The sequence below is a fragment of the Danio rerio genome, chromosome 13 (assembly GCF_052040795.2).
Source record: "Danio rerio strain M-AB ecotype USA chromosome 13, GRCz13ab, whole genome shotgun sequence".
In the NCBI taxonomy this organism is placed as follows: domain Eukaryota; kingdom Metazoa; phylum Chordata; class Actinopteri; order Cypriniformes; family Danionidae; genus Danio; species Danio rerio.
In genome coordinates this window covers 33,793,814-33,807,287 of record NC_141033.1, presented here as the reverse complement: position 1 = coordinate 33,807,287, position 13,474 = coordinate 33,793,814, and the positions used below count along the sequence as shown (strand labels likewise).

At 35.6% G+C, this 13,474-nt stretch overlaps 1 protein-coding gene across 20 annotated transcripts in view; it reads right to left on the bottom strand.

Annotated features, from left to right (window-relative positions):
- Positions 1-8,059: 8,059 nt before the first annotated feature.
- Positions 8,060-13,474, bottom strand: part of ptpn20 (protein tyrosine phosphatase non-receptor type 20) — a 71,575-nt gene continuing 66,160 nt past the window's right edge. For all 20 annotated transcript variants that reach the window (XR_015506077.1, XR_015506080.1, XR_015506078.1 and 17 more), the window contains 3 exons: positions 11,979-12,194; positions 11,794-11,856; positions 8,060-9,333 (listed from right to left, as the gene is read on the bottom strand). Coding sequence is in view for 10 of the 20 variants with exons in the window: in XM_087279505.1 (XP_087135631.1) it covers positions 9,238-9,333; positions 11,794-11,856; positions 11,979-12,194 (375 nt within the window). In the remaining 10 variants the exon portion in view is untranslated. The remainder of the gene's footprint in view (positions 9,334-11,793; positions 11,857-11,978; positions 12,195-13,474) is intronic.

Below are 13,474 nucleotides of genomic sequence, written 5' to 3'. Positions count from 1 at the left end.
GTTGTAAAGGTTCATCCATGTTCTTTCTTTGATCCATTTTAACAGTGGGTAGATTAATATTAGATAAAAATGTTGACATGGGACTGTCTTCTTGTGGGAATTCTGAGGTGTACAGGTTAGAGTAATATTTATAAAAAATATTATTTATTTCTTGTGGGTCTACTGTAATGTCTTGTTTTGTATTCTTAATCTTTGGGATGAGCCGAGATGCCGATTTACTTTTTAATTGTTGGGCGAGAAGACGGCCTGCTTTATCGCCGTGTTCATAAAATCTAGCACGTGCAAAAAATAAGTTACGTTCTGTTTTTTCAGTTGATAATAATTCATATTTTGTCTTTAAACTAAGTTTTTCTCTATACAGTTCGGGTGTTGGGGTATCAGCATACTGGCGATCGATTTTCTGTATTGATTCAATAAGTTTCTCCTCAGTTTGTTTCCTCTCCTTATTACGCGAGGTTGAGTATGATATTATTTCTCCCCTTATTACCGCCTTAAACGTTTCCCATAATAGTGATGGTGATATCGAGTCTGATTTATTATTTATTAAAAAATTGTCAATTGCACGAGATATGAATTTGCAAAAGTTTGAGTCTGAGAGTAAGGTTGTGTTTAGCTTCCATACTGGTCTTGTTGTATAGTTATATGAAAAACAAATATCAAAAATTACAGGGGCATGATCGGATTCAATAATAGTTGAGTATTCTATGTTTTTTATTGCCGGGATAAGTCTTTTATCAGCAAAAAAATAATCTATCCGCGAATACGTCTGGTGAACATGTGAAAAACATGAGAATACTTTTTTATCTGGAAATAAAAACCTCCATGGATCTATGCAGCCAATCTGATTCATATATCCGGCAAATATTTGAGACATTTTTAAAAGAGGTACAATTTTAGGGTTGGAACGGTCCATAGTTGTATCCATTACACAATTCAGATCTCCACCAAGTATGAGATGGAAAGAGTTTAAATCTGGTAACAAGGAAAAAAGTTTTTTCACAAAGTTAACGTCATCCCAGTTGGGTGCGTAGACACTGACCAAGACAACTGGTACCTAAAAAAGGTGCCCGGATACAATAATATATCGTCCTTGAGGGTCTGAAATAGTTTCAGATGCAATGAATTGTATTTTTTTGTGGATTATGATTGCAGCTCCCCTTGTTCTGTGATTAAAGCTGGAGTGATAAATCTGACCAACCCAATTTTTCCTAAGTCGATTATGGTCTTCAACACGCAAGTGAGTTTCCTGTAGAAAGGCTATTTCTGTTTTTAATTTTTTAATATGTGTAAATATGCGAGTTCTTTTCACTGGTCCGTTTAACCCTCTAACATTCCAGCTAACAAAGCGTACTGCTGAACTTTTTGTGTTTTCCTTATCGCCTGTGTTTGCCATTTTTATTCAACAGCTATGTACCCAAACTTTGTATATTGGGTGTGGGTTGGGGAGTTGGGGGGAGAGAAAGAAAAAAAAAAAAAAAAAAAAAAAAAAAAAGAAGAAAAAAAATTATAATAAAAATAACGACATAACGTGGTTGAATCTTGGTAAACAACAAAAACTATAATACAATCTAGATTTGCCCTTTGAACAATGACAAACCGCAGTTCACAAACTTCTCTCTGCTCCCGATATTCCAAGTCTATGTGCTTCTATTCTCCTCAAAGCTCCCAAAGTAATATAAGTTAGGCATAAAGTGACCAATCAAACTTACAAATAAATGTGTTTAAGTACCGTTAATAAATACAGTGCTGCATAATAGAAATAAATAAAAATAAAGTATCTGCAGATCTTAAATAATAATAAGACACGTTTCCCTTAATAATAAAGTTAGATAAAACATATCTCAACTTACTGCGGAATTGTTCAACGCGGATATCTATTTATATTAAACAATCTGCATAGCAGCCCAGTTAAATATATTATGTATCTTACAAGTTCAGTGTCTGAAAGTCAACGTGATCCTTCATCAGTTCACAGTGTTTGTGAAGTCAAGAGTTATCATGTGTAGCAATCCGCTGGTCGAAAAATTGCTGCGCTTTCTCTGGCGTATCGAAAAGGAAAGTTTGTTCTTCATAATGAACTCGTAGCCGTGCAGGATGCAGTAACTGGAATCGTACCTTTTTTTGATACAGCAGTTGTTTGACATCTTTGAACATGGCACGCTTTCTGGCGAGATCGGCGGAGATGTCAGGATAAATCCTCAAAGTCGAGCCCTTGTATTTTACCTCATTCTGCCTGGCCCATCTTAGTGCTTTTTCTTTCTCTTGAAATCTGTGAAAACACACGACAAGTGGTCGAGGAGGTCGGCCATCCTGTGGTTTTGGACCGAGCGAACGGTGTGCTCGTTCCAATTCTGGAGGTTTTTCGAAGACTTCTTCACCCATGATTTCCATTAGCATCTCGGACACAAATTTAACAGTCGGCTGACCTTTCTCGCTGTTCTCCGGGATATTTAAAATCCTGAGATTTGCTCTCCGCGACCGGTTTTCCAAGTCGTCCACTCGATCCAATAGTGTCGTGTTTTGCTCTTTCAGGGCTTTAATAGTTTTTTCGGCCGCAGCCAGCGCTGAAAAGTTTTCGCTCGCGAGTGTCTCTGTGGCGCATAAGCGAGACTGGAAACTCGCCATCGTTTCCGTCAAGGCATTGACCGATGTCTGAAGAGACACTATTGATTCTTGAATCAGAGCTGAGATGTCTTCTTTTATCGAGGTTCGTTGCTTTGTTAGTTCTGCTACGAGTTGGCTCATTGTTACGCCGTTATCGTCTTCTTGGGTTTCTTCGGATTTGGCCGCGGTAGCCATCGTGGCTAATTTGCTAGCCACGCTGGTTCTCGTCGTTGGCGGGGCATTTGCGGCTGATTTATTCTTGCTCATCATGTAGTCTCGACACGTTCGTGTTAAGCACTGTTTTAACACTTAAAAAAAACGTTTTAGATTATTTAAATGCCACTATTTAAAGTTATATTATCAGAAATGATCGGGAGCTCTGTTGATAGGCGTCGTCTTCTCACATTGCCAAACCGGAAGTCCTATTATTTAAACAACTTTTAACATTTTAATAACTATTAACATTATTTCTGACACATTTAATATATGTGGCTAAAAATAGCTCTTAAATTTATTTATTTTTGGTGGGGCCAATGAAAATTTTGGCAGGGCAAGTAAAAAACTAAACCATTGGCCAAATCAGACCAGTAGAAAAAAAATCCTTAAATGATGTTGTAACTACCACTCTGACACATTCTGGCACATTAGGAATATTGATTCCTCAACAGTAGTCTCTGCTTGGTCTGTGTCCGAGCTGTATGTACGGCTGAATGCTGGTCCTCTCACTCATGTTGCTTTTCTCTATCTGCTTGTCTGTTGCCATACTCAAAGTGGGGGAGCTCCTGGCTCCGCCCCCTTGTTAAGCTGGGCAGGAAGTTAAAACTAATTTTCATGCGAAGCAACACACCCCTAAAACAGCAACCTGTATACACGCCCCCAAAATGACACTTTAAACACATTGTAATAAAAAAATTCAATTGTGTTTTGAACTGAACCTAAACTCACACACTCAGAGAAACCATAATAATATTAAATCCTAAAAAAGGGGTAAACAAGGTGCCCTTTAATATAACTTGACATTACTTAAAATACCAAGCTTTGGCATTACAACTTAACCAGGTGTGTTTAACTTACTCATTAGGCTGCAAAATCATTTATTATTTTAAGTTCTCTGTACTTAAGGTTTTAATTTCTTCACTTGATTCACCCTGTCTGTTTGGTTTTGTTTGAAATTCTGCCTTGACAATCATGCTGATTGGTGGATATATGTTATATGACACAAGGTGGTCATTTTGCTTATGATGCTCAATTTAGAGGCACTACCTGAACCCATCTGAACAAAGACAGAAGTTAAATTAGTAAGTAGATATTAAAATGCTTATATACATAAGTGGCAAAACACTGCAGTGGCTGTCACCTCACAGCAAAAAGGTCGCTGGTTCGAGTCCTAGCTAAGTCAGTTGGCATTTCTGTATAAAGTTTGCATGTTCTCCCTCTGTTGGCGTGGGTTTTCTCTGGGTGCTCCTGCTTTCCCCACAAGTTTAAAGACAAGTGCTATAGGTGAATTGAGTAAGTTAAATTGTCCGTAGTGTGTGTCCTGGTCCTCCAGGTTGGAGGTTGGGGGTAAATTGTAGATGTTACGAAACACCAACATGGTGTGGATGAATATCAACTTCATTATAAATGACTCTGGGAGTAAGTAAGGATAAGAAAGAATATAAAAGTTGAAATTTTTTTTTTTTTTTTGATAAATAGGGACAATCAGCAATGTTCTCATAATGCATCCATTATCTTCTTGTAATACCCATGTAATAACCATCATTATACATATCTGTGTCCTGATATGTCACAAAAACATGCACAAAAACTAAATAAAACACAAAAGCAAATCTAACGCCACCTGGTGACAGGAAAGCACAATTGAGAGAACCTGCAGTTTGAAGAAATAAAAATAAGGTTCTCCTCTACACATATTTGGAGTCAAAATGAAAATGGGAATTAATTCAAAACATTTAATTTGGCTGATTTCGATTGGTTACAAATTGACTTGTTTGCAAATGAAAAGTAAATGAATGTTCACCCCAAACCTTTTTGGAGGTATGATCATTTTATGAACATTTTATATACAAAGCATGATACAAATTCACCAACATAAAAAAAATAAACAAAAAAATTACAAACTGATTGGTTACAAAATGCACTTTTTTTAGAAAAATAAAAAAAAAGGATAAAGATCAACCCCCAGCTTATTTGTGCATGATGATTATTCATTCTTTTTTTTTTTTTGGCTTAGTCCTTTTATTAATCAGGAGTCACCACAGCAGATTAACCACCAACTTATCCAGCATATGTTTTTACGCAGCGGATGCCCTTCCAGCTGCAACCCAACACTGGGAAACACCCATACACTCTTGCATTCACACACATGCACTACGGCCAATTTAGCTTACCCAATTCATCTATACCGCTTGTCTTTGAACTGTAGGGGAAATCAGAGCACCCGGAGGAAAGAAACCCATACGAACACGGGGAGAACATTCAAACTCCACACAGTAATGCCGACTCACCCAGCCAGGGCATGATTTAGCGACCTTCTTGCTGCGAGGTGACCGTGCAACCCACTGCACCACTGTGACGCCCTGACATTCCACATTATACGGCTAATTCCATTTTATGGTTGGATTCTGCAATGTTCTGAAAACGTTATAAAGGTCCCCCAAATAACATACCCCAACAATTTGACAGAACAGCTGAGATCTTCTGAGAACATCAACCTTCCTGTCATGTTAACATCACCAAAATGTTCTGAATATTCCGTGATGTACTGCCAAATAATATCCCAAATGCTTCAAAAGAATTTTTCAAAGCATTCTGGGAAAATTTTTTAGCCAACGTCTTTGATGCTAACATGGTTTTGGAAACTTTTGGAAAACATCAAATTCCCCAAAAATATAATCTCTTAAATGCCCTTAGAACATTCTGAATGTTTTGTATAAGTCTGCCAGTAACGTCCCCCAATCCTCCACACCATGACCTTTACAGAACGTTCTGGTAACATCCTTGACACGAGTGGGGATGTTCTATGAATTTAATATTTATACGTGTCTATGGTATTTTATAAAAAATAAATTAAAACATTTGCCAATAAAATGGCATTACTGTTAAGAAAACTTCAGAACCTTTCAATTATTCTGCGTTTTCCTTGCCTTCATTTTATTCACATATTTGTTCAATAACAAAGATTTGCAACACTAAACATAGCAGCACACCGAATCCTACATATTATTTCACCACAGCTCAAAAGTCTTTCTTCCTGCACTTGATCTGTACACATCCTAAGGCTTTCCAGTTGTCATTGCAGTCACACTGCGGATGATAAATTTCAGCAGGAGAAACAAAAACAGACTTTACAGCCAACACCATGGCACATGGGGAAGAGTGTTCCCACTCTGCTTTTACTGCAAAGTAAATAGCGCCTCTCACACGGGCTCTTGTGACAGCATGGAAAGCCTTTTGACCTTGTAGAAGAGGAGGAAAGCCTTCAAAGCCAAACGTTTGGGCAAAAACACGATTAGCAAGTTTGCCTGTTCCAAGCCTTGTTGGTATTCTAAACCCTAGCAGCCGTTGAGTTTTCTTTAAGCTTTTTAAAGTGCTAAACCACAAATGAGTGATAATTTCACATCACGTGGGATGTTCTCTATTATCCTTCATTTAACAATCACTCTTTGTTGAGAAGCTACCTTTATGTTTTGGAAATTAAACACTGTTTTCCTAGCTGCTGTGATTTCAGGCATGTTTTGCAATAATAAGAACCCATCTGGATTTCATTATTGCTTCTGTTTTCTTCAACTTGTTCTCCGAATGTTTCCAATTAGCAAAGACCAACAATGCCACTGTTGCCTTATAGTAAACATGATGTGATGGTGGAATGGGTTGCCTGTATTATTTTGTAGTTGTTGGCAATGCAGCTTTATTTAATTGTTATTCTATGTGCTGATGCATTTTTTTCCCCATCTACATTGAGACTATAAAATAGCGATCCCATGAAACTCAATTTGTTGACAACAGCAAGAAATAAAATGGCGCAATTCTTTCAGCGAGACCTGATTTATTGCTCTTGCAGAAGGAAACTGATGGAGGATGTGGTTGGTATCTGACATACTCCAGTCATTGATCATGCAACTGAAACCACATGTGCGGAAATTTAAACATACTTTAGGAATTAATATAATACCTAACCGAGCTCTTCTTTCAGTTTTATAACGCTTCCAGAGCCTATGCTATTCTCGCCGAGCTGAAGAGTTCAAGAAGATGGTCAATTTCATTCCTGTGTAAAGTGGGTGTGGGTGTATTGTCATGGTAAAGTCATTTGGAAGCGTGTATTTGGAGAGAGCCAGTGATTTATAAGAGTGCGGAAAGTGTGGAAATGATCTCACAGCCACCTTGTAAATCCACCAAGCCTTGAGTTCACAGCGCAGTGCAGACATAACTTTTTTGGTAACAAATGTAAAAATAGCACACAATGTAATACAGCACTAACTATTCAACGTTCTCTTGAATCCACTCCAAAGAATTACATTGAAGTTGTCGCTAATCCAACAGTTGAGTTCTTCAACTGAGGTTTGAATTAAAGAAATGAAAGAACCCAAACTATTCTAAGAAATAGTCCATTTGCAGACTTCAGATGTTAAACACTTAATCAGAATCAAAATTGACTCACTGTATGTCATTACTATTTTTTAAAAAGGTATTACACATTTTTTGGGGGGACAACAGGGTGGCTCAGTGGTTAGCACTGTCGCCTCACAGCAAGATGGTTACTGGTTTGAGTCTCGTTTGGGTCTGTTGGCATTTTTGTGTTGAATTTGCTTAGGTGAATTGAATAAGCTGAATTGGCCGTAGTGTATGTGTGTGAATGAGTGTGTATGGATGTTTCCCAGTACTGGCTTGCAGCTGGAAGAGCATCCACTGCGTAAAACATATGCTGGATACGTTGGCGGTTCATTCCCCTGTGGCGACCCCTTATAAATAAAGGAGACTAAGCTGAAAAGAAAATGAATGAATGGATGAACACTGTTTGGGGCTTGTCGCCTCTGTTTCCATACAGGTATATAAATATTTTCCATTTTTATGTGCACATATCAATTTGTAACCAATTTATATTTTGGTAATTGGTGACTAATTTGTAAGAATTTACAATATCACCTTATACACAACTAAATTTGGTAAATCGGTGACTAATTGGTAAGCATTCATACAATCTTATACACAATAAGATGTTTATTTTTTTCTAAATATATCTTTCTATACAAGTGCTTTACATTTTTGGCAAATTTTTTGGCGGATTTATATCATTTGTGCATAGAAAAATCAATAGAATCAAGTTTGTATCCAATTAGACTGAGTGGGAATCTCTTGCTTGCAATCTAAGAAAATGGAAAATGGTTGTCAAATAAGTCTAAAATATGCTAATAAGATTTTCATTGGAGGGAAAACAAAAGCAACAACAACAACATACAATTAAATGCTGTTTTATATTTATTTATAAAACTGTAATAGAGTAAGAGTATAGAGAGTATATTTCATAACTATAGCCGATAACTGAGCTTTCCATCAAAGTACAAGGTTAATAATTTCTAGTGTAATACAGCAATATAATCATTTGTATTTTTGACAAGTTTTCTTTCACAAGGCCTGTGGAAAATTAATGCAAATCAATATATACCATCACAGACCAAACGGGGCATTTGACCCTTTTTAAAAGCTCTGATGTGCTCTGAAACGTACAGTAGTTTAAGACATAAGTGTGCTGCAAATTATTGTGCTGTTGCTTTGCATCAAGCCAAAACAGTGAGACGTATGACAATATCACAGAATATTGGTCCGTTACAATTTACAACCCATTCATTCACACATTAGTTGCTTAATATCGTGACTGATTACTTAAGATGGTTTACTGCAATTGTTCTTTCTCCACTACATTTCCATTGTCCAAAGTCAAACACAAACCCTCAGAGGATATTCCCACAGATAAGAAGGCTGCGGTTTGTAATCTCTCCTTCAGCATCAGTCCTGTGTCTTTGGGTTAATTCCTCTTGCTCTGACTTAATGTCAACTAAGAGGTAAAACAGCTGAGAGTGCAGATAAAGAAAGATTGAGAAATTAAAAGGCACTTTGCTAAAAGTATCTGTCCAGCAGCTGCTTCCTCTGAGGATGCATTTACAGCTACTAAAATCAGACACGACAAAATAATGTCAAATCAAAACATTCTGTAAGTATTCAGGACCTAGAGTTTGTACATTACGCACTGAGGCTGAATAGTACATTCAAGTGATGAATCTGAATTAATAATTAATGTGCATAAATTTACCGTTAAAAACAACAACAACAATAAAACGAAAACATGTTCAAGGCAAAATGACTAAGAGTCCAGAAAGGCTATTAAATCAGTGTTTTAAGCCAAAATGGTATAAAAATATATATCAGATCACACGAGGGTATTGCACGGTTAATGAAAATATCTACCATATTTCCTAGAGCATATTCCACATTTGATTGATGGTGGTCATATTATATCAGACGCACACAATCAACACGTCACATTAACACATGTCTGCCATTCAAAAACACATCAATTGTTGCTTTTTTCTGAGGAAACACTTGTAAGACTTTAAGGGCTTTGTAAGGATTTGTTCATGAAGAGGTTTCGGTTTGCCAGTGGTGACCATAAAGGAGCGAGATGTTTTGTAACACTTCCAACCAGACTTTATAACAAAAGAGGTATTGTTCCTGCAATCAGAGAAAAGAAAGACAAAACCTTTGTGGATTTATTTAACTATTCTTAGGGCCCTATGATTTCCTAATGCAGAAATGAAATGAGAAAATTTCACTTTTAATCTTTATTTTAAGTAATTTCTTAATGGAGTCATGATATCTTAATAACATTGAAAATAGAGAAAACAAAACAAAACAATGGAATGCCATGAGGCTGCATACTTAATCGAAAAAAAATCGTGATCTCAATTCGACCCCCCACACGATCTTAATCAGAATCTCTACAATTTAGCCAATTATATGTTCAGGAGAGAAGCATAAAGGCCGCCGCACAAGTCTTTACATTGTTTAATATACGTGTTGAAATGTTGTTAAGAGAGTCACATTTTGTTTTGATAAAGTATAAGTTCACACAAAAATGTCATTTCTGTCTTCATGTACTGACGTATTTGCGGCTGCAAATTCATACGTGAACTGACCGTGAGTTGAGCGTTTACTACAGCAGATGCGCCGCCGTTAATAATGTCTACTGTAGCAAACCGAACCTGCATAGACTGACAATAACAGGTAATAAAGTTGTAAATAACGTTCAGCTTGTTGTACATTACGATCGCTTGGGAGCCGCACGGGAGGTAAGATTTGCATGTATGTTTTTTTTTCCTCAAAGTGACAGCAGCCATGACATTAGCCGCATTCGGCAGTGAAAGTAAAACCAAAACCACGCACCTCATTTAAATGAATAAATATCACATTTTATGTGAGCTATGATTACGACAATCATTTGATACGTTTTTTTTTCTTTTATAGCGAACACAGTGTTGTGCATGAGAATAAATGTTTAAGGGTCAGTATTACTACTCTAGCCTGTATAACGTTGTATATAATGCAGACAGATTTGTTATCTGATAATGAAATATGTCTTATTTTAACAGTAAAATAATGGTCTATGAATGTTGTCAGTGATAGATTGCAAGCATATGTCTCAAACATAAAAAATCACCTTCAGAATTATAAATAGTAGTATTCTGATATAATCACTTTACTGTGCATTAATGATCAGGACAAATTTAAAGTTTGTTCAAGTCCACCATTTCAATATCCGCTTGTTAAGTGTGAAGTCACGCTAAGCAGCTTCCGGGTTGAATCGCTCTATTCAACTGAATGGGGAGACTCATGAAATGGTAATAATAAACATTTACAAAGCGATTTAATTTCATAGGGCCCTACATACAGAACTTTCAGAAAAGAGATAAATATTAACAACATTTAGTACTGCATTCATCCCACCCTCATTTTAATGGATATTAAAAGCTTAATAAATAATTTAAGACAGTAAAAATGGCAGTTTTACTTGCTTATGGGTAGGGCCAGACGGAATCTGCGGACATTTTTTGCTATTTCTATGTAGAATTTTGATATAAATCTGTGGATTTATGCGGAATGACTTTAGGAGTATTATAACTAAATCCTTAATACATGAAATTAAAAGTAAGAAATTTTTAACTTGTATTTAATGTTTACAATGCAAATCCAATTAGATCCACTTTATTTGGTAAACTAAGCAAGTCTCTCAAGTAATATTTCTACTAAAAGACAGAAAATATTCATTTACAAACTATATTGTTTATAAATCATATAAATATTTTCACATTAGTCAATAATATTACTGAAATAAATTTAAAAACTGAAAAAATATAAAATTACACACATTTACACAAGTAAATAAACAGAATCAATGATGGGCTACAAATCAGAAATATTCTGCGGAATTTTGTGCAAACAGATTCTGTGTGGGCCTACTCATGGATCAAGAAATCATGTGAATTTCACATCATAACCAGTGTTGGGGGTAACGCATTACAAATAATGTAAGTTCTGTAATAATATTACTTTTCTAAGTAAGGTGTAAAGTAATGCATTACTTATTTTTTTTTCCTTCTTAGTTTAATTAATTAGCTTTAAAAATAAAATTGTTCAATTAAAATTAACGTAATCACATACTCAAATGAGAGAATTTGCTCGCTGTGGGAACAGATAGAAATCAAGATGTTATGCCAGAGTCTTTCTCATTATTCACTATTCTCACTATTTTGAATGCAATAAAGAAAAAGAAAAGGGCATTGCCTCAATGGACAATGATTTTCTAACTAATAAGACAACTCTTAAAAAATGTAACTAAGAAAACACATTGCTTTCAAGTTTTATGAATCTGTAAATGTTTTTATTTATGTTTAAATAACGTTTCATTAATCTGGGGTCAGGAAGTTCAGCCAGATGAGAAAAAGTCATGCAAAAGTAACTCAAAAGTAACGTAATGCATTACTTTCCATTAAAAGTAACTAAGTAAAGCAACTTATTTTTTATTTTTATGAGGGGACTCAATATTGCAATACAGTACTTTCAAAAGTAACTTTCCCGAACACTGATCACAACTAACATCATCGAATTACACATTAAACGTCCTGATTTGCTCACCTTAGTCTGAATCATGCCGTGCCGCTGGAGTCTCATCTCCTTTACAATGTCACTCACATTAATCTGCAAAACAAAACATAGATTTATCTCTTCAGAATTAATAATATGCTGTTTACTTAAATGAGATTAATGCCATTATCTATTGGTTACAGATTGATTATGCTGCTGTAGTGTAAATGACTCACACTGAGGTCTTTCTGAATGAGACTGAGGATGACGTCTGTACAGATGAGGACTCCGGCTCGGCCGATGCCTGCGCTGCAGTGGACGGTGATGGGCCCTTTAGCGTGAACAGCCCTCATGTAGCGGATGAAGCGCACAAGCTGATCGGAGGAGTGGGGTGTGCCGTGATCAGGCCATGTGGTGAACTTCAGGTGCTTCACAAAGTGCACGTCTCCACTCTGGAAAAGTGCACAGGTCAATAATCAGCTGCGTTGCAGATCTGCATTGATTTAGAATTTTGAAGATACATGGCAAATCAATTAAATCTGCATTTTTGACTGCATTTTGAGTTTGTAATACTCCTTGAAACATTAAAACAGGTCACATTTATTTAAAAATTAATTTACATTTAAAATTCTAAACTAAAAGCACACATATTTAATATATTAATTAATTTCTCTTATCAAAATTTTAACTAAACACAATTCTCTGTCATTGAATTTGTATTATTAAACATTACAATTACATATTAGCATTATAAAATTACATTTTTTCTTAAGTTTTTACACACAAAATATATATTTTATGGAATATTGCATTATTTAGTATAAGTCCTTTATCAGTGCATCTCTTTTTTAAATTAATCATTAAATAAGCTATTTATTTCTGACAATTATTAACTCTAACATGAAATTAAAATAAAGTTTTTAAGATGTTATTATCAGTATTATTTGTTTTTTGGATATCTAGTGCGACCCAAAACAGTAACAAATTTCACATTTAGAAGATATAAAGTTGATATAAACATACCGCTGTTTTAAATTGCTTCCGCCCAAATGGACCAACGGTTTTATTCACGCGAACTCACACTACAGGTTCTCATTACATCAAAACCAATCAAATGCTTTCTAGTATCTGACATGGCACGCCCCCTTCAATGCGCTTCTCATTTGCTTTTCATTTGATGTGCTTGAGCTCAACCACTCTCAATGGCAGGTGTGTGATAAAAAAAAAAACACTATTGGCTGTTTTTTTTTTTAAAGGGAAGGAGCGACTCTCCCACCCTCTCATCGTGTTTCGTTTGAGATTATATCAAACATTGAATAAAAATGCATATTTCAAAGCACTTCATGAGACCGATAAGGGCAGGGTAACCTGTCAATCGCATGCGAATGGCCAATAGTAAGCGACAATGACCCAATTGATTCCCAAATGACAAAATTATTTAACAAGAGTTTATCTTGATCTTATTTGAGTTGATCTGTTTTAAGCATTTGTTTATTGTACATCTGCAGCAACATGTAGTCGACAATACTTTTCCGTTTAAGAGTAATCAAGTTTAAGTAATTAAGTATACTTCTGCTAATATTAATATTTAAAAATAATCTTTATTTGTAGGCGCTAATTGTGTTCTTTGTTGTTCTTCCATCTTTTAATTATTGTTATATTATGTTATTATATATATATATATATATATACTGTACACACACACACACACACACACACACACACAAACACA